Here is a 22,896-nt window from a genome sequence, read left to right on the forward strand (position 1 = left end):
TCCACATCCTCTACTACTCCCCTTTATTGTGACAACCAGAGTGCCATTCACATTGCTCACAATGATGTCTTTCATGAAAGGACTAAACACATCGAGATTGATTGTCATTTTATGCGTCATCATCTTGTCCATGGTGCTCTTAAGCTTTTCTCCGTCTCCTCCAAAGATCAACTTGTAGATATCTTCACCAAGTCACTTCCTAAGGAATGCACTCATGATTTGGTTGACAATCTCAAGCTGGTCTCACTCCCACCTTGAGTTTGAGGGGGGCTGTTAATGTATATTATGTTATAGGCTTTAGGTCCAGCTAGTTTACTTGTATAGTACACTTGTATTACACTTTATTTGTACCGCACACATAGGCTTACTTGTACTGCACATATATGCCTCCTATATAAAGGCACTCTTGTATATTCTTTGATTATGAAATACAATACAATCATTCAATATTTCTAACAGGCTTTATATCTGGTTTCGCACATGTACAAGGACCAAGGGGTGGACTATAAATCAGATTTATCAAGTGGACAAAAGAATCTTACTGTAGTGGCGTGGCAAACATATTATATGCATTTTGTACTTGTAGTAATTAATGCTATTTTTTTTATGAACTATAATTAATGCTAATAATTGTATTGGATCGTTCTAAATTAATGCAAATAATTCATCAAGGTTGTTGATAGCATGATAACTTTTAAAAAAAAAAAAAAAATAGGCATGATAACTCTTATTTGGTCAATATCACAAACTTTTTAAATTATACTTAATGAGAAATTATAGAAACTCAGTATGACAACCAAACTAAGTTGAAATTGTATTGTTGCTTCCTCAAAAGCACTTGCATATGATAATGAACATTTTTATTAATGATTTATTTTGTTCATATGTCACTAATTAAGCACCCAAGACAAGAGAGGGCTAGAAAAGATCAAAAGACCAAACAGAAACCAGTTTTGACAAGCCCCAAAATGAAATAGAGAGAAACATCTTTCTCCTCCTAAATTGTACTGACTAAAGCTCCATTACAAAGACTGAATCCATACCAAACATCATTACGAATGTAAGTGTTGTAATAAAATGTAGCAGACTTGGTGTTATAACCATAGATTGCCACTTTCTCAGGCATCCAACCATCGAATCAACTCCTGTAAAGGTAGACATAGCAGATTTGGTATGAGCATGGTCCATATATCTGAAATGTATCTCTAGAGAACCTCTCAAACGTTCCTGTTGATGGATCATCCAGTCTTGGTGCATACACCTGATCATCAAACAAATGGTAATTACATCCAAGAAATGGTAATCAGTTACACAGTTAATTAATTATCCATTCTGGATTCTCATGACATATATACATGCATCTACTTAATTAATGTACACAAAATTGTCATGTACATATACCTGTCATGACTGCTCTTTTATCATCAATCAAAACAAGAATTGATTTTCGGTATATGCGAGATTCAAATCCAAAATATTTTTATTGGACAATGACTTTTTCTGTTGAACTAACTTGCATCTACATTTATCTATGAATTATTTTATGTACGGGTATATGTACTTGTAGGGGCAAAGGCCCAAAATCATACAATTGGCCTTGGGCCCCATACTGGAAGATCAACCACATCTGAGGAGAAGACGTGGGTGCCAAAAGGGCTCCCAGCCCAGTTCTCGTGGGCATGAAGACATTTAAAGGGCAGTCCGAGGAGAAATGTCTCCTTGGACATGACGAGTATGGTTCAAACATGCACTCTGCCTGCTAAAAGGACCCACCCCAACGGACATTAGTAACAAGGACGAGTCCCACAAACCCGTGGCAAAGAAAGAAACGTAAGATGTCCAAGGAGAGGCTGCAGCTACCACATTAAATGCATTGCAGCTACTTTTCTGGCCGCATTAATGTGGAGAAGACCTGTGAACAGTGCTACCTTGGCTACCACAACTCACAGAAAGATGGAGGGGGTATCCGATGGGACAAGCACTCAAGTGAGGGTCCAGATAATCAATAAGTGTAAGGCCATGATGGCTTCAAGGAGACTATATAAGAAAGGGAGTCCTCATGAGAAAAAGGACCGAAAGAGGGGAGGAGAACAGAGGAACAGAAAAATAACTGGAGACAAAGAGCAAGAACCAGCAAACATCCATCCCATCTCCTCGGACTGAGAACATATGGACATTAACAGGATTTATTTGTGTCTAATTGTTGTGTAGCCCAACCTTAACTACTGTCCACTTCATTAAGACCCAATTCTGTAGCCCACTCTCTATAAATTCATTGTTTCTAAACTCCTTGGACCAAGACCCCATACTTATTGGGCTTGTGCCCCAAACATGCATTTATGTTATACTAATGTATGTAATGTGTACAGTGAGTTTAGAAGAACCTGATTGCCATAAGCATCACCAAATGCAAGACTGATTTGATCCCTTGTATATTTGGTTGATGAACAACTTGTGGTTATTGATACTGTGTAAGAGCAGCTCTTTACATTCTACAAGAAAATTAGTATTATTTTAGAAGCATAACTTAAAAATTGTGACATAACCTTTTTTTGGTTTTTATACTGGAATAAAATAATTTTGTCCAAGTTACCCTCTATCTGTCTAAGTCCATTGTTTTGAACCACCAAAAAAAAAAAAAAATTTTGACTGGGATCTATCTTTTTAGAAAAAGATCAAAGCACCATGTGGGAATCTTCAAGGAGTATTTTCATACCTAGGTATTGTTGACCTTGAAGGATCTGAACTGTTGGGGTTGAGGAATGATTGACTTGGCTTGGGAGAATGTGAAGAGGAAGGCCAAGAAGAGCAGAAAAGTCACTGCTTTCACCATTTCCTCCAAATTCCTATGAGCTATATCCCAGGAGTAGACATGGCAAAACAGGTCAAAATTTTCTGACCTGACCTGAAAAACACCTAACCTGAACCTGATTTTTTTAACCCAAAGCAAAAACGGATTGACACGTGACCCGACCCGAATAACCCGTGACCCGACCCATTAAAAAAAATTTGCTAAATTTTTTTTTAAACTAAGTCTTGATACTAAGTGCATAAAGCACAAAGCACCAGAACGAGCTGAATGGCAGAGCTAAACCAATAGGCAATAAGTCAATAAATCATTAAATTATAAGAAGATAAAACAATAGCTTTTTTACCTTTTTACATGCAATTTGCCTATTAAATTTTGAGGGCTTCACGAAACACAAGTCCAATAAAGCTTCAACTCTGCCTCCACAAGACCACAGAGACATGACATGAGAATGAGACAAGACTTAGATCACAACCATTAAAATATATATATATATATATATATATATCTAATTCAATTGACTAGCTTAGTTGGAGTCCAACCAAAGCCAAAATTGTGATTTACAAACATGAAATGAAATTGATGAAAGAGTGAAACAAAACGTGACAACACAACCACATGGTCCACATCCACGGACCACAAGGGTCAAGGGCCAAAGCGGTAAAGCCTCATCTGCCCTTCTTTTCCTTTCACACTTCCACACTTTTTCAGTTTCAAACTTGCGCCTCTCTACCTCTACACTTTTAGCTTTTTTCCGCCTCTGCCCAAACTCTTTTCTCTCTGTGATTGTGTTATGCCTCTACTCTTTTGTTTTTTTTTTTTTTTTTTTTTTTAAATCTTCTCTTCTTGGTTCTTTCAATCCTTAAATCTTCAGACCAATCTTTCTTTGGATGCTTCACACTCCACTGCTCTGCTTTCTCACTTCTCTGTCTCTCGCCACCCACAGGCCACACAGCACAGCCTAGATTTTGTCACCTGTTGAACCATTTAAGAGGAGCACAACCACAAATCATCAACTATGGTGAAGGTAAGTTAAATCCTTTTCATCATTCTCTTAAATCCCTAAATGTTTTTAGTTTTTGGATTAATTTTTTAATATCATGATTTAGCAATAGTAATATAATATACTACTGTGCTAACGTTATATTTAATTGTTTGTGTGTTTGATTGTTGAAAAAATTGAAAATGCCATTGACCCATGGATGAATGTCTTATGTAGTTATGTTCACAGTTTCTTTAGATGTTTTAAATAGACTAGAATTTTAATTATATACTTTGCTTTGATAATTAGAGTATAGCGGCTTCTCCGACTGTAAATTTGGAAAGTGATGATAATGCTGTAATTATGGATACTTCTAATGATCCTTCACCATCTTTAGGAGTTAATTCAAAATCAAAGTTTAAGACACCAAAAAGAGTTTCAAGGAAAAAAAAAAAAAAAAAAAAAAAAAAAGAAGGAAAAACAACACACTTCTTCAGTTTGGACTGAATTTGTGAAATTGCCTGTTTATGAAAAAGGGTTAAGGCTACTTGTCAATGGTGTGGGAAAAAATTTTTGGCAGATAGTCATCATGGAACATCAAACTTGCATTGCCATCTTCTCAAATGCTTAAAATGAAATGAAGTAAAAGAAGATGGTGAAGAAGAGGGTATCGTGTTACAAAACAAGATAACTCAAGAAGTGTTTTGTGAGATGTTAGTGGAAGCTATTATCAAACATAATTTACCCTTTAGCTTTGTTGAGTATGAGGGTATTAGAAAAGTTTTCAGCTATCTAATTTCAGACGTTAAACATATTTCTAGGAATACTTCAAAAGCTGATGTTGTAAAACTTTACAAGAAAGAGAAGGATGACGTTAAAAATAAGTTGAAATCAATTCCTTGTAGAATATGTTTGACTTCGGATTTATGGACCTCTGTTACAAGTGAGGAATATATTTGTCTTATGGCACATTATGTGGATGAGAATTAGGAATTGAAAAACATTATCTTGAATTTTTGTCATATGCCACTTCCACACATGGGAACTCTTTTATTGAAGAAAATTTTAAGTTTCTTGGAAGAATGGGGTATTGAGAAGAAAATATTTTCTATTACTTTAGATAATGCATCTAATAATGATAATTGCCAAAATTTCATAAAGAAAAAGCTTAATTGGGGGGGGGGGGGGGGGGGTTTATTGATTTGTGATGGTATCTTTTTTCATGTTCGTTGTGGTGCTCATACATTGAATCTTATTGTTCAAGAAGGATTGAAAGTAATAGATGACTCGGTGATTAAGATCCGAGAAACTATGAAATATCTTAAAGGATCAGAGAGTAGAATGTGCAAATTTGATGAATGTGCCAAGATAGTTGGTATGAAGAGAACAAAAGGTTTGCATTTAGATGTGTGTACAAGATGGAATGTAACATATGACATAATTGACAGTGCTATGAGATTTCGTTCTATGTTGAACCGTTTAGTAAAGGAAGATGCTAATTTCAAGCATTGTTCATCAAGGGATGAATGGAATAGAGTTGAAGGGATAACTCGGTTTTTGAAACCTTTCAATGACATTACTACTCTATTTTCTGGAACTGATTACCCTACAGCAAATCTATAATTTCAAGGAGCATCTCGAATTGAATTGCTCTTACTTGAAGAAATGGAGAGCCAAGATTCATTTATCAATAATATGGCAAAACAAATGAAAGTTAAATTTGCCAAATATTGGAATTGTTATAGTGTGGTGCTAGCTTGTGCCATTATTCTTAATCCAAGGTATAAGTTGGATTATGTGGACTATATTTTCAAGAAAATAGAGCCAATTGAGCACATTGCTGAAATAAAGGTGGAGAGCATTGAGACTACATTGTATAAGCTTTTTTCAAAATATGAATGCCCCAAGCCTATGACCACTACAAATGTTTCATCTTGTGTTGGGAGTTCTAGTCATACGAGCGGCTAATGATGATGAAGATAAGGAAGATGATGTAAGTGAATTGCATTTTGTTTGGTATATGTTGTGCTATGTTTTTTTAATAATAAAGATTATAATGTTGTGTGGTATTATTTTTCATTGCAATATTTTTTAATGATTAGGAATTTGCTCATTATGAAAGTGGTCATGGTACCAAAACAAAAAAAATCTCAATTGGACTTGTATTTAGAAGAGCCTAGACTTGACAAAAAGCAAAATTCAAAGTTGGAAGTTCTCTCTTGATGGAAAGAGCATTACAATCGGTTTCCAGAGCTCTCCTTAATGGCACGGGATCTCATGAGCATTCTGATAACCACTGTTGCTTCTGAATCAAGTTTTAGCACTGGAAAAAAAATTCTTACTCCGTATCGATCACGTCTTTTACTTGAGAATGTGGAAGTTATGTTATGTACTAAAAGTTGGCTATATGGATTTGAAGGTAATTTAATTTTTTTTATAGTCATAATTATACAATTTTAATTCTTTATTGATTTGCTTTCATGGTATATTAAGTTATATTAAAATATTGTATTGTAGATGAAGATGCTGACGAAATTGGCCAACTTGAGCTACAATTTGCAAGTATGAATATTTGTAGTGCTGAATCTGCTACCAACGTTGTGTAGATTGAGATCGAGGTGTAATTCTTATAAAATATTTACTTATTCTTCTTTGCTTAATATGTTATGTTTATTTTTAAATATTTTTTTGTTTAGTTTATCTTTCTAAGTAATCTAACTTTACTATTATTTTAAATGTAACATGAATATGTGCACTTAAGAAGACCGATAACTTGCTACTTTGCTGGCTTACTTGTTTTGTTTGTTTTAAGATCTATCTCTTTTTGAAGTTGTAAACTTGTAATTATATGCATTTTGACAGTGAACTATTAATATTGAAGACTTTTTTGAAAACTTTTTCCATCATGAATTTATGACTATAAATAATTTTTGTCATGCTCAAAAGTCAAAACTGTCAGAATTTGAAGGATATTAATAACTGGCATTAAGTGCAACTCATTTGCTTAATTGATTTTATTCATTCTCTCTAAACAGGTTGACATTGATTTGTTTTTGTAATTAAAAAAAAAAAAAAAAACTTGTTTGAAAAACCTGGGTAAACCCGACCCGACCCGCAACCCATTAAAAAAAACCCATTTTAACCTGTGACCTATTTGACCCGCAAACCTAATTGACCCAACCCAAACCTGACCTGACCCACCCGTTTTGCCATGTCTGGCTAGGAGTGACTATGTGAGGAGAAGTATGATCTTTGGAATAATCCTAAAGGTACATAATATACGTAGACTAGAGTAGAGAGCTTTCTAGAAACCAAAGATAGATTAGTCAAATTATTGTCCCCTTTGCGGCTTGTCTAATTTATTTATATGAATTATGAGTTTTACTAGAGGTACAATAAATAACCATGTTTCTTTTTTAATTTTTAGTAGGGCAAGTCAGTCTTTCTGACAGGGACTTTTGGTCTTGGATGAACACAAGTAAACCTATGTTTATCTTTATCCAAGTCAGTTGGGAAACAAAGAATAACAAACTAGAATTTATGTCTTAGATTCTTACAGTAATATTTGACCATGTTTGTTTCGCCTTTAATGCTTTCCAAAAGAAAAAATATAATTATATTTTTTTAAAAACTATCTCATTTTTCTAAGTTTAATAGTGACTTTAAAATGAGATAGAATTTTTTCTTCAAAATGAGTCATAATTTAATAGATACTTTAATAGGGTTTTTCATTGACCAAAAATAAAATCTCTTCTAGATACCTTTTTTGATACTACCAAATACAAGAAAATGTGAAAATTTATTTCATTTTTCTATATTTGGTAGTTACTTCAAAATGAGATAAAGTTGTTTTTAATAGTAATTTTAAAATGAGTTATATTTTAACAGAATTTTTGGTTGACCTTTTTTTTTTATACTACCAAATAAAATAAAATAAAATAAAGTGAAAACCTATATTCGCAAAAGATTGAAATAAACAGAGCAAGATTAAAAAAGTTTGGGTCTTCCAGCTGTCTCCCTTTTAGGAAGGAATCATTTCAAGGCAAATGACAAATGTTTGGCTAGTTAGTGATCTCTCTAGTCTCAGCTTCTCCATGCCCTCTCTATCTCTCTCTGTCTGAAATTTTTTTTGAATCATTACTAGAGGAGCATACACTCCGTTATGAGTCAAGGAAGCACTGTGAAAGGTTTTACTGAGCCCTGCTTCTAATTTAAATTCATTGGACGTTTATGTTTCCTTGAACTATATTAAATACCCATCATATAAGTTGGACAATGTTTTCCTCCACTCATTAAAAGTCATATAATTCAACCACTACGTAGTAGGTTTAAAGGTTTAAAGGAAATTCCACAGCGCCCCTTTACATCTTCCATGATCTGCAGAATTTCTCAGCAGACTGAACTCTCCTTGGGTCTTCAAATCCCACTTTGGCAACTCCTTGAGTAAAGCCCTCTTCAAAGGCTATGTCTTCAATCATCCCCAAACTTAAAGATTTTGTTGTTTGCAAGACACTTTCAAACCCATTCCTTTTTGCACTCACCTTTATGGTATCTAACCACAACAGCTAAACAAGATTTATTATTCAACAATACTACAGACACAAAAATTTCACACAAAAATTTCACATGTGAGATGGTAGATTGTGATTAGTATAGCATCACTTTTATGAGACTACCTTTGACATCATTTTTATTGAATTTACTTTAATCCTAATACTCAGCAGAAATCATTAAAACTTTCGTATCTCTAATGAAAATTACACATAAGATAAAATTCAAGCTGCATTGGCAGCAGTCATAAGGATTACACGTAAGTGTTTTTCTTTTAAAGAAGGAAATCCTTCGTGAAATTCTCTCCCATTAGCTCAGCCAGCTGTCCAGGTAATAGCAAGTAACTTAAATTGCTGTATTTAGCATTTTGACAATGTCAAGTTGCCTCAAGAAGGATTTCCCTGATTGAAAGGGTAAACATACATCAATGATTTAGTACATTTAAGTAACTTGAATTACTGCAGTTAGCATTTTGACAATGTTGAGTTGTTTCAAGAAGGATTTACTTGCATCGATTATTTAGTTCATTTAAGTAACCTGAATTACTGCAGTTAGCATAATCTCAAGTTCAAGTTGTTTTACGAAGGATTTCCTTCTTTAAAAGGAAAAACTTACATAACTGATTTAGTTCATTTTTGAGTTTCTTTACAATCAAAATTTGCTAATTCAGCTCAGCATAACAAAAGTGGTACTTTAAATGCAATAGAAAAAGAAAAAAAAAATCCTATCCCTTCAAATTTTCTCCCCAATATTCCTTTCACAATAAAATTACTCTTATCAATCATTAGACTAAAGCAGGAATAACAAATCCTAAGAAGCTGTCAGGATGATCTAATTATAATTTCAAGCCATCATAAACATGTGAAAATGACAGAATTGCTGCATTGTAATTGTCACCAACAATCCAAAAAGAGATGCAAAAAGTAATAGAAAATTCAAATATAGTTTTTACCTTGAATTCATAGACAAAATCGTGAAGCATTTAATTATGCAGCCTATACCCCAGACAAAAAGGCGATAAAGGAAAGGAGAAGAACTCTATAAACCCATCTTAGATTCAGAAACGTTGCAGTGATGCACAAGCAAATTAGAAATCCAACCATTTAGTGTAGTATACACAGGTCGTTGGGGAAATTATTCCATCCGGTGTACATAGACTTATCTGTGGACATACTCCACATGGAATTGAAGCCATGGCCCCAATTTTCGGTTCCACTTTAAGGCCTGCTTTGCTTGCGCATCTATAACAAACTTTCCCAATAGGAATAGAATTAAACTCCCCCATTCCAGTACTCTTCACCTCCAATATCTCATTGTCCAAAACCAAAGCATTCACAATCTCTTCAATTTGCTGAGTTGTGAACTCAACATTGAAGGCTCTACTCCTCCTGATCGTGTCCAAAATTTCCTCCAGCGTAACAATCTTTTGCTCATAAATGATCTTCACACAGTGCTTTTTCAAAAAGTTTATAAACTCTGTATCAAGGCTCCCCTCAACATACCAAGCCCCACCAGTGATTTCCTTCGATGGTTCAAACTCTGTCGCAATATAGTGTTTTCTGCCTTTATTTTGGATGGTTACAACCTCTTTTATCAGTTTCTTAGCTTGAAGTGATTTGAGGGATTTGTTAAGCACATTGTCAGGGATGTTTGTTTCTCGTTTCATGTCTCTTGTCCAAATAGCCATGTCTTGCTTGCTTCGGATCAGATTATAAAGGATACGCTCATGTTCTGTCAAAGACTCAATAGGTGATTTTGAGTCAGGCTGTTTACGCTTCAGAGATGAGAGTCCTTGTGATCGGTTCATTCCTATCAAAAGACAATTGCAGGTGAAAAAAAAAAATATAAAAAAAATGAAAAAGAAAAAGAAGGAGAAGATGTCATTCACTTACATAGAGTACCGAAACTTGTTTTCTAGCATAGTGGGCATTAACATTCATATTTTAAAATAACCAGAATAATAGAAACTTACAGCCCTTATTTGGTGTTGCATAATAACAGTAGGAAAAGAAAAGAAGAAAGTAAAATTTGTAAACTTAATTACTTCCATCTGTCAGCTATTCTTAAAAATAAAAAAATAAAAAATAAAAGGAAAATTTTTTTTCTCAAAAATTTAGAATTTTATTCAAAAAAACCCAAATGAATCCACCACGGGAATCACCTTTCCATCCACTTCACAACAGAACAATAGTTCAGCCTATATCAGAATCACTACAAAGGCTAGCAAAAAACTTCTATATTGTGTTGGTTTCTCTAGGTATACAGGTACAAGTACAACTATTAAAAGATTCAAAGAATTAAAAATATTTCTCAAACCAAAATTCTCATAAGAAGATGTAGTTTATCCTCATAAGTCAGAATTTCCATAAGAACCAAGCAAGATCACTAGAAATAATCATACACAAATACTCTCATTGGGGAGGTTGCCATGGACATACAACTTCCTAGAAACAAATTATGCTTTTCCTAATTTTTACTTAATCAACAAGAGATCTAAGCCCACAAGCACATTGATAAAACTTCTCTTCTTCCTTAAGCCAAAACTTTCCAATTTATTGGAAGCAAAAACACAAAGAAGTCAAATATATATTCACTTTTCTTTTCCTCAGTTTTCTTAGCAAGCAAACAAAAAGAAAACTCCATTGATTTGGGGGGGTGGCTTAAGGATGAAAGGGGCATTTTTTCTTTGTTAGTAATTCTAGTATGGTTTACCATTACAGAACAGAAAAGCAAACTTACAAATTAAAATATATATATATATATATATTTATATATCAATATCATCATCTACAATTTACTTAGAAACCAAACAAAGGGTTGTAAAACTTACAGAGATAAAAGAAAGGTTAAATTACTAATTTGGTCCAGTAACTATTAGACAAAGTTTAATTTGGTATCTCAACTATTAATTGTCAACGTTGTCCCTCAACTTTCAAAATCAAGTCAATTTCATCCATGGGTCTCCTCTCCATTACAATCTTAATGGAATTATCTTTCAATATTGTTCATAAGAGTGGTTATGACGTATCCCATTAAGAATTTTATCTGACTAGAGACTAAGGATGAAATTAACTTGATTTTAAAAGTTGAAGAACAAAATTGAAACAATTAATAGTTGACATCCAGTCGCTGTAGCTTATCTCAAGTAATCCATGTGCAATCAGAATCTGGTCGCCCTCGCCACCAAACTAGGAAATAGTGAACTCCTCCATCCCTGGTAGAAACAATCTACTCATCTAAAATGGCATCAATAGATTATTTATGTGCATAGGGCAGATTTAAGGGTAAAGGGTAGGAATAGGGGCATCAATAGGATCAAGCAAAGGCTCATTAAAAGGGGTATCGGAATAGTTGTGGGGCTTTTATAAGCAACAAGATCCTCAATATTAAAGGAGGAGCTAATACTATAATCATAAGGAAGGTCAATGACATATGCATTTGGGCCCATTCGTTTCAATACCTTGAATGGACCAGCACTACGAGCCTGCAATTTCTTAACGGTCCCAGAGGGAAACCGTTCAAGTCGAATCTGAATCATGACATAATCCCCTACCTGAAACTCTGCATGACGCCGATGAGCATCAACATGAATTTCATATTGAAAATTACTTACCTGAATTTTTTTGCAAATCTCATTATGCAAATTATGAATATGTCGTGCAAATGCCTCAGCAGATTTAGAAATCCTAACATGTGGGGACATGGGCAAAAGATCTAAGGGTTTCCTAGGTGTATATCCATGCACAACCTCAAAAGGACTAGCGCCTATAGACCTATTGGCAGAGCTATTATATGCAAGTTGGGCTATAGGAAGAATTGAATCCCAATTCCGATTGGCTTCACCCACTAGACACCGAAGGAGGCTGCCTAGACTACAATTAACCACCTTAATTTAACCATCAATTTGAGGATGAAATGCTGTGGAAAATTTCAATTTGGTGTCTATTAAATGCCACAAGGTCTTCCAAAAATAATTCATGAAGCGAACATCTCTATCAAACACTATTGTTTTGGGAAGACCATAAAGTTTGACAAACTCATCAAAGTAGAGCTTTGCAATCTTAGAAGCATCAGAGGTCTTAGAACATGGTAGGAAATAAGCCATCTTAGAGAAGCGATCATCAACTACTAGAATAGAATCATGCTTCCTAAAGGTACGGGGCAAACCTAACACAAAGTCCATACTCACATCCTGCCACGGGCGATTTGGCACAAGTAGAGGCATGTACAGGCCAGCGTTTTGCTTGCGATGTTTGGCTAGTTGACATGTACGACACTAACCAACTATCTTGGCAACACCCCTCTTAAGACCAAGCCAATAGAATTGACGTTCCACTTCCTCAATTGTTTTGTCTCGACTAAAATGACCTGCAAGGCCTCCCGCATGTATCTCCTAAACTAGGAAATCTCTCACTAAAGACTGAGGGATACATAACTTGTTGGTTTTGAACAAATAACCATCTTGAAGGGTATAGTCATCCAGGATTGGCCGTGGGGCATTACTTAGGCTAGTGTAGAGCTCCCCAAAATCTGGGCATGACTCATAGTCATCCCTCAGTCGTTCAAACCCAATAACCTTAACACTCATGACAGATAGCAAAGACATCCTTCGACTTAGTGCATCAGCAGCCTTATTCTCAATCCCCGCCCTATGTTTCACCATAAAGTAGTAGCGTTGCAGAAATTCAACCCAACTACCGTGCCTAAAATTCAGCTTCTTTTGGGAATGGAGATAGCGCAAAGCTTCATGATTAGAATAGATAACAAATTCTCGAGACAACAGGTAATGGCACCAATGCCAAAGAGCTCGAATAATGGCATAAAACTCTTTGTCATATGTGGAGTACTTTTGCTTAGAATCATTCAATTTCTCACTAAAATAAGCAATTGGATAGCGCTCTTGACTAAGTACTCCCCCTATACCAATACCTGAGGCATTACATTCCACTTCAAAAGGCTTGGTAAAATCAGGGAGACACATGACAGGTGTCTTAGTCATCTTTTGTTTTACCTCATTGAAAGCCTTAGCAGCAACTTTAGTCCAAACAAACTCTCCTTGTTTCATGCAGTCAGTGATGGGGGACATAATGATACTAAACCCCTTGATGAATCGATGATAAAAGGAAGCGAGCCCATGAAAGCTTCAAATTTCATGGATATTTTTGGGCTCAGACCAATCCACAATCGCTTGAACCTTTTGGGGGTCGGCAAAAACTCTCTCGAAGGATACCATGAAACCTAGGAAGACAACTTTATTGATGAAGAAAGAGCACTTCTTGAGGTTGCCATATAAACTCTCCTTCCTAAGGGTAGTACAAACTTGAGTGAGGTGGTCTAAGTGTTGCCCCCTAGACTTACTATAGATGAGGATGTCATCAAAGTACACAACCAAGAATTTTCTCATAAAAGGCTTGAGCACTTGAGTCATCACTCTCATAAAGGTACTAGAAGCATTGAACAATCCAAAATGCATGATCATCCACTCATAGAAATCATCCTTTGTCTTGAAGGAAGTTTTCCACTTATCACCAAAACGAACCTTAATTTGATGATAGTCGCTTTTCAAGTCTATCTTTGAGAAGATTGTTGCTCCAGCCACCATATCCAATATGTCATCTAACCGAGGGATAGGAAAACGATATTTCACAGTGATCTTGTTGATGGCACAACTATCAACACACATCCTCCAAGTTCCATCTTTTTTTAGAGTTAAGAGTGCAGGGACTGCACAAGGACTCATACTTTCACAAACAAAACCCTTCCTAAGTAGTTTTTCTACTTGCCTTTGCAACTCGGTATGCTCTGTAGGGCTCAGCCTATAGTGAGGCAAAGTTAGATAGGGTCGCTCCGAGCACAAAATCTATGGTGTGTTGTATGTCATGCATGGGCGGTAAATGATCGGGGAGTTCCTCATGGAAAACATCCTTAAATTCCTGGAGCATTGACTTCACTTCTTCAGGTTGCTCCTCGCGGGTCTCTCCATGAAATTCCCTGGCAACTAAGACAAACACAATAGATTCTTGAACTGCTATCCTTTCAAATGCCTTTGGGCTTATGATGTTCAAACCTTTCGCCTTTGGTGCTTCTGTCTTCTTGCTCATGTCGATTGGCTTGGGTTTCAAAGGATTGAGCACAATCTTCTTACCTTCAAACATAAATAAGCAAGAATTGGATCGCCCATGAAGGGTGACATCCAAATCATAAAGCCAAGGTCTACCTAAGATAATATGCCATACATCCATGGGAGTTACGTCACACCATATTTCAGCCTTGTAGGTGAAGAATTGAAGTGAGACAATACATCTTTCTTTTATGGCTATGGAGGAAGTATCCACCTAAGAAACTTTATATGGGTTAGGGAGTGGGGTCAATTTCAAGCCTAGACAGGAAACAACATTAGAGGACACCGCATTAATGCAACTCCCACTATTGATAATAACCTGGCAAGTTTTGTCTCCACACTTAGTGTAAGTTTGGAAGATGGCACTCCTTCGCCAATCATCAGTGTCTCTCTACTCTGCCAAAGCACACCTTACCACATTCACTCTAGGGACACCAAAGTCCTTGAAGTCATCAACCTAGGGAGAGATGGCTCTAATGCATGCGAGGTAGCTAGGATCATCTTCCCATTCTGCCTCAACATCCTGGATTTCTTCAACATTTGGATCATACACCAACTCCTCAACATCTTCTACCTTTTCATCATCCTCTTGAATGACAAGGGTCCTAGAGGGACACCTAGCTGCGATGTGTCCAACCCCATTGCATTTGAAGCATTGGAGGCAAGAGCCTAATCTTGAAGGCTCATTGACCACACCTTTTCCCTTGTCCTCTTTTTCTATTGGGGTTGACCTTAGGGGGTAAGGCAAATCTAGATTCGCTACCAATAGGTTGAGGGTTTGTGGGAACACTCCGGAGCTCAAAACGTCACCAAAAGATAGATTTGAATGCTAATTCACAATTCCTAGCAAGGTCACATGCTTCTCCTAAGATAGTGACTCCTCGGGTGATAATCTCGCCTAGTAGGTTAAACCTTTCTTGAACCTATTGAGTGTGACAACGTCTTCCTCAACTATTCAAATTCGCCTCTTGAACTCCTTGAACTTCTCTATATATTCAGCCACAGGAGCAGTGCCTTGCTTTAGGTGATCCCATTCCTCAAGGAGGGAGCTCCTATAAGTTAGAGGAAATTAATTCCTTGAGAGCACATCCTTTATCTCAAGCCAATCAGTAATGGGGGGCTGACGACGTCGCCTAAGGGTATCCTTAAGGTCCTCCCAGAAAAAGTCTGCTCTTCCAATTAACTTCATCCTGGCATACCTCACTTTCTTATTCTCAGCCCAATGGTAATAGTCAAAGAATTTCTCCATTTGACGTAACCAATCAATGAAAACCCATGGGTCTAGGCAGCCATCAAAGGTGGGTGCTTCTATCTTTTCCTTGGACATCCTATCATGTTCAAAGTTTGGGGCCCTATTAAAGTAACCATGGTAATTTTGCCTAAGCATGTTAGCTCCTTCATGGTTAATAGTCTTTCTTTGAGATGCCTCAACTTGCTCTACCCTTTCCAGTAAATTATGGACACTTTTTGCTAGGTCTTCTATGGTTTTCTCTAAGGAGGACCTAGGCTCAGAAGTGGATTGATGTCTAGGGTTTGACATGATGTGACCACTACGTAGATGCATGCAACACTATATTTATGAATGTAGTTCAGATTCCCAAAAATTCAAGTAACCAATTCTCAATGTAAAATTAAGGTCAAGCAAGAGTGCATGTAGAGACTAGATCAATGAATCAAAGGAAAAAATTGCAGTCAAGTAGTGACAGTGTTCACAATATTGAGAGATAGCCCAAATAAAAGTCAAATTCCAATAAGCTCCACAATTAATAAAGAAAATCAGATATTTCAAAGAAATTGGGTTGTCTTTTTTTTTTTTTTTTTTTTTTTTGGAATTTTAGAATGGGTATTGAAGGAAAGCACAAATAATAAAATAGCTAACTTGAGCACAAAATGGGTAGGCCAATGGAGTATGGTGGGATATGCACATAAAAAGTAGAAAGATAATATTTTTTTAATGAGACAAAAATTGAATCCACCAAAAAGTCTCGTAAGAATTGTACCCTGGTCAATGGCCAACATATTGCACTAGATAGTCACAGGCTTCGCTTCTCAAGTGAGTGGATTTAGTTGGGGCAAAGTGGACCTGTGGAGAACAATTTAAGGGCCCAATACATGCAATGGGTTGTCACAGCAACAAGACTTTCCTCCTTTTTTTCTTTTTTTCTTTTTCTGCAAAATAATAAAATACACTGCGATGGACTTTAAAAGAAAATAAAACACACTGCTCTGCTTAAAAGGAACTACAAACATTAAAAGAAACTCAGAAACTAAAAGAGACACAAAATCTCAAAATGAAAAAAAAAAAAAAAAAAAAAAAAAAAAAAAAAAAAAAAAATGAAAGAAAGAAAGAAGTGCTCAGCGGTGGACTTGCGGTGCTAGGGATTGATGATTGTGGTGGGGCGAAGATAGAGGAGACTACAGCGGCACAAAACATGGAGGAGTGGTAGCTGCTAGTTGCGGGTCTTGCATCGGCGGTGATCGACGTCCTCAGCGGTGGTGGTTGAGGGTGATAATGGGTTTCGGCGGCTAGTGGCTGATGGGTCTTGCGGCAGAGAGTGTTGATTTGTGGGTTTCGGTGGCTGATGGGTTTTTTTGTTTTTTTTTTTGTTTTTTTTTGGTGGTTTGTGGGTTGTGGGTTCTATGATCAGAGGCGGGCACGGATAGTGGTCACTAGCTTGGGAGGCGTCACTAGCTTCTCTATTGGCTTGCGGGTGAAAAATTCACATGGGGCTTAGGGGAATATACGGATTGCAGGGGCTGGTTTCGGCTTGTTCAAGATCTCATGGGGCAAAAACTTGAAAGGTACTGTCATATTTGGCTGGCTTGCTTTTTTTATGGTTTTGCTTTCAAGTGGTTGTCTACGGTTGTGTTGTATGGACCAAAAGTCTGCTCTGATACCAAAACTGACGTAAGACAACCACACTATTTCAATGGAACAAATAAACCACAAAATAAAACCTGAGTCAGCACCAAGCAAAAACTGGAGTCGGCACCAATGTAAAAGAAACACATTTTTTTTATAATTCTCAAAACTGTCTTACAATAATCAGAAAAAGTGCTTAAATAGCTAACAATAAAATGCAAAAAAAAAACCTTAATTATTAAATGCTCGAGCTTGCTTAATCTCAAGCCCAATAATTAATAGGCTCCATCCATAAGGCCACAGGTTGGCCTGTCTTCTTTTTGCTCTTCCTCCCATACATGCGTATAATTGGGGGCTTGTACCTCGTGTCCGCACCATTAATAGTTAAGGACCTAAATTGAATTTTTCCCAACAGTTGGAGGACCAAATTATTAATTAAACTTAAAGAAACAATTCATTTTCAATCCTACTCTGTTGACTGCAGATAAACTGTTGGATTTTTAATTCACTATGTAGGTTTCATTATGTGGTAATGAAATCAACAAACAGAATTAGAGATTTAGAATCAAATTTTAAAATGTCTTTTTAGTTTAATTCTCCTATTTTTTCACAATGTTCTCAACAACCAAATGAGGGGATCAAGATTTTTTTTCCTTTAAAAAAAAAAAATCAAAATGTAAAGAAGAAGAGTATTTCTTCTTTGATAAGTAATGAAAGTTTATTAATAAACAAAGAAAATACCCATGTACACTGGCGGTGTAATTGAGTAGCAGTACATCAAACTCTCAAATTACAATGCTCTAACATATCTAATAAATTAGAACAAAGAGAGGAGTTAAAAGCAATACTCCAATCCAGAAAGGAGTGAAGAAGAAGAAGAGATTTAATCTTCAGTATAGACCGTTCACTTCCCTCAAATCATCTTGCATTCTTTTTCCACCAAAGACACCACAGGACACAGTGTGGCACAGGCCTCCAGAAAACTATGTTTCAACGTTTGCTGAAAGGACCTTGCCAAGCTGAGTATAAATCAGTGACACTATGTGGCATAACCCATAGAAGACCAAACAAATTTCACACCATTGTCCATAACTCAACAGCAATGGGACAATGAAGAAAAAGATGATCCACATACTCCCCACTCCTTTGCACATAAAGCACCAATCCACAATAGTAACACCTCTATTCCATAAGTTGTCAATGGTCAAAAACTTTCCTAGGGATGCAGTCCAAGAAAAGAAAGCTACCCTAGGAAGAATCTTTGAACGCCACACAAGCTTCCACAGAAAAAGAATGCCAGGAGTCAAGGAAAGGGAGAAATAGCATTCATGCACCTTAAAACCCTTACTCTTTGCTGACTTCCAACAAAGTTTGTCGTGTCCCTCACCTTTAAGTGGCATAGAATATATTAGGTCCATAAAGGCAGAGTATTGAAGAGTGACAATCTTACTTGCTCTGAGAAGAAGAAAGATTTTATTAGAACCCTAAAACTTGTGCTGTCTTGGACAACTAGATCCACTTGAGTGGGCTGAGGAGCTAAAGTTGTTTAGGTTTGGTGCCTAGAAAGATAATATGACCAGTTTTTTCCACCTGGTAAACTGTTAAACTAAAAAATTTGTTTCTCTATTTCATTTATACCCCTAATAGCAGTATAACTGCGGACATTTGGATTACAATTGTGATTTCATAAACAATTACAAAAACGTTTTCTCATCATGTGCAGTTTCTAATCTTGCTACTTGCAGTATAATCGTTATCGCTTTTCATGACTGCATATATGATTATTTGATGAAAACCAATGTTTTTTTTTTCTACCACAACTATTTTATAGTGCTATTTCCTACCTGGGATCTCATACAAATCAATAATAATTTTTCTTCTAATCTCTCATCTAACACTATCTAAAAGATCCAATAAGAAAGAAGCTCTAAGATACAAATGATGAAATATATAAGAACTTCAACAGACATGTGGATGTGGTATCTGTTTGATCAATAAGGCTGGAAGAAGTTTAACTACTCTCATAATAATTAGTTAATTACTATGAGTTTTGGAAGTCCCCATTCAGATGACAAAGGGGACGGCAAAGATACAAACACAACACAATGACACTTATGTCTTTATGATTGTATAGCAAGAGTTATTTGCTTTATTTACCTCATCAAGGGGTAAACGGATGTTATCAACACTGTTCCATGTTCTTTGAATACATGAAAACAACTGTAATGCACACAAGGAGTGATGGTATTTTATGAAGAGGTATGCCAGAATTGAAACCAAATGAGATAGAGTTAAAACCTTCCTCTAGGAACTCGATCAAGAATGTTTAAATAACAAACAAGGAAACGATGGGTTACTATAACAGTCATCTTTTTTTTTTTTTTCTTTTTGGGGGGGGGGGGGGTGGTGGGGAATCCTAGTAGTTTAAAGAATTAGAGACCAATATGTACACAAGCAAAAGTAATTATCCATTCCAATAAATCAATGATTAGAACCCCTTTTCCAGGTCTAAAGATTTAATAGAATAAATCTACCATCGCTAAACCAAAAGGCTCATATAAGTAGGAGACGCAATGGCCTAACCATGAGGGTAGCATAAACACCCTCAATAATCATATGGAAAATCTCAAGAAAGTATTTGCTAAACCGCCTAACACACTCCATGAGGTCACAATATCAGAGGATTTGCTTGCACCTCCCAAACTGGGTGATTTCCCCATATACAGCCTCTCTACTAATTTTGTACTATGCAAAGAGCAAGCAACCAAATCAAGCTCCAAAAGCCCATTATGGACAAAAATCCATGGATGAAAAATATGCCATTTTTCATACATAAAAATCACAAAACATTTCTAATACAAATGAAGATAAACACTTAAAATTTCAAGCAAACCACAAATGCATGTATCTTATCCCTAAGAAAATTGGAATTAATGCTATCAAATCTCATATCCACAATTTTCATTATTTTTTGCATCAAAATCCCAATATAGCAATATTTCAAAGGACCCATTTTCCCTTTGACCTCCAAATCCCAAAAGAAGCACAAAAAGGATTGAAATGTTGGCATTTTCCACTTAGTTGACCTTACTATGATTGTTTATCTTACTTGAATGAGCTCCTAAACACTTTTTTCCCATAAAAAATTACAAAACAGAAGTGCAGAATTGCATATTTCATATTCTCTGCTTTCTCTAAGCAGCCAAACATAGGACAATAAAAGGAAAGAGAGAGAGTACCTGCACTCATTTTGTAAAAGCTTTTTGAATTCTCTAACAGGTTCGGAACACAAAGGAATTCAATAGAAGAAGAAATATGTAATATTCAGTTGAAATCTGCATCACAAGGAAAGAGAAATGGGTCATATTATACACTCAAAAATATTGGTCATTATCAATATCTAATGATGCACCGATACGGCAAAAATGCCATCGTATCGGTATCCGACACGTATCCGATACGGATACGGGTGGCATACCGGTACGAACGTTCCCGAAGAGTATCGAGTAGAAGAAAATCATTTTTTAATTCCGATACGGCTCGGATACGTCCGAGATACAGCGAGTATCATAGGATACTGAAAAAAAAAAAATAAAAAAATAATTTCGCTTCACCTTCACCCGATCTATCACTCTCTCCTTTCTACTCTCTCAGTCGCTCACTCCGAAAGTCTCCACTCTGCTCTGACCTTGCCGTCACAGACAGACCCACGACAAGAGCTCCTCCTCCTTCTTCTTGCCGCCGGTAAGTCTCTCAAACTCTCACTCTCTCTACCTCGCCTCTCGCTTGCCTCTGTTCTGAATCGGAAATCGGAATCGCCGAGAGGATTTTTTTTTTTTTTTTTTTTCCGCCTTCTCTTCTCTCTGTTTTTTTGTTTTGGGTTTTGGGGCCTTGGGCCCTTCGGCTCGGCTCATGTTTGTTGTGGGTCTGTGACTCAGAGACCAGAGAAAGGTTTTTTTTTTTTTTTTTTTTTTTTTTTGTTGAGAATGGGTATGTTTGTTGTGGCCCATTGTCTTGGCCCTCACGGGTCTGTGACTAGAGTATATATATTATCTATATATATATATATATATATATAACCGAAGTCTTTGTTGGCACTACAATTTTCCACATATATATAAAATCGAAGCCTTTGTTGGCACTACAATTTTCCACGTCAGCACAATATTTAAAAAATAAAAATTATAATTTCTCAAAACCCTAACAATCTTACCCCTTTCTCAAGTTAAGAAATATAAAGCCACGGTTTCTGCAAACTCTCTCTCTCTCCAGACGTAGAAAGCCCTAAAGTATTCAAGATCTACAAAACCCTAGCAACCTTACCCCTCTCTCAAGTTAAGAAATATAAAGTCACGGTTTCTGCAAACTCTCTCTCTCCAGATGTAGGAAGCCCTAAAGCATTTTCAGGTTTTGTAAGGTTAGTTTTGTTTATATATTAATTAATACATTGTACTTTGTTCACCATTGAATACTCATATAATCAATTTCCAATTCAGTGTTCAAGAATTAAACCAAAATTCTAACTGCGCTTCAAGAATTAAACCAAAATTTTTTTAAATTATCTATAATATTTTGTCCTCTGAAAATTTTATTTCTTTGATTTTATTATATTGTGTTTCTTAAGCTATAGAGAGATTTTCTTTGGTTTCTGCAAACTCTCTCTCTCTCCAGATGTAGGAAACCCTAGACGCACGGTATAGCATTCAAGATCTACAACTCACAGTATAGATTTTAGCTTATAAAGTTCAGCTTTTGTAGGGTTAGTTTGTTTATATATTTAGTCCTTACGTTTAGGTTTAGGTTTAGGTTTAGGTTTTAAGAGATTTATATATTACTACTATGTGGCTAAATTTCCCGTGACATCAGTTTTATGTTTTTAACCAAATACATCAGGAAAGCAAGAGAAGGCATATAAATATAGTCCTTACGTTTAGGTTTAGGTTTTAAGAGATTTGTATATTACTACTATGTGGCTGAATTTCCCGTGACATCAGTTTTATGTTTTTTTTTTTTTTTATTAATTTGTTTTATGTAAGGTTAGTTTGTTTACATCAGTTTTTTATCTCAAAGATAAGACTTTTATTTCTACCGCAAGAATTATTTAGGTATGTATCCCTTGCAAGCACACATGAACTTAAATTATCTTTTAATATATGCATGCTTTATTATTTTCTAATAGTTTTCCCATGCATCGCACGGGTTAGCGACTAGTTATTATTATTATTATTATTACTAGCCTCTGAGCACGCGCTCACGCGTATGCTCAGAGGCTTTTCTATTTTTTAGGTAAAAATTAATAATTTGTATTTATTATAATTTGGGATTTTTACTTTTTCCAATCACAAATAAAAAAAAACTAAGGGTGTAATGAAATTTTAAAAAAAAAATTGAAAAAAAAGGAGGTCAAAGAAACAAATACATCGTGATGAAGTAAAAAAATAATAATAATACGTAGGGTGAGTTTTGTAGATTAGAGGAGTTTTAAAACTAACTAAAGAATAATCCTATTTTGTAGGGAGTTAGTGAGTAGAAGTAGGAACTTAAATCAACGTAAAAATAGGAATTTATTA

At 35.8% G+C, this 22,896-nt stretch overlaps 1 protein-coding gene across 3 annotated transcripts; it reads right to left on the bottom strand.

The window, feature by feature from the left end:
- Window positions 1–9,253: 9,253 nt before the first annotated feature.
- Window positions 9,254–21,243, bottom strand: LOC126725676 (uncharacterized). Of its 3 annotated transcripts, none has more exons than XM_050430506.1 (4): window positions 20,941–21,243; window positions 20,566–20,661; window positions 16,464–16,632; window positions 9,254–10,151 (listed from the first exon to the last, which is right to left on the bottom strand). In XM_050430506.1, the coding sequence occupies exons 3-4, from the start codon at window positions 16,480–16,482 to the stop codon at window positions 9,430–9,432; spliced, it is 741 nt and encodes a 246-aa protein (XP_050286463.1). In that variant the 5' UTR covers window positions 16,483–16,632; window positions 20,566–20,661; window positions 20,941–21,243; the 3' UTR covers window positions 9,254–9,429. The 3 variants fall into 3 exon arrangements, with proteins under 3 accessions (XP_050286463.1, XP_050286464.1, XP_050286465.1); XM_050430507.1 differs by having other exon boundaries at window positions 9,361–10,151; window positions 16,464–16,652; XM_050430508.1 differs by lacking the exon at window positions 16,464–16,632 and having other exon boundaries at window positions 9,361–10,151; window positions 20,941–21,239.
- Window positions 21,244–22,896: the final 1,653 nt, after the last annotated feature.

The sequence above is a fragment of the Quercus robur genome, chromosome 5 (assembly GCF_932294415.1).
Source record: "Quercus robur chromosome 5, dhQueRobu3.1, whole genome shotgun sequence".
NCBI lineage: Eukaryota > Viridiplantae > Streptophyta > Magnoliopsida > Fagales > Fagaceae > Quercus > Quercus robur.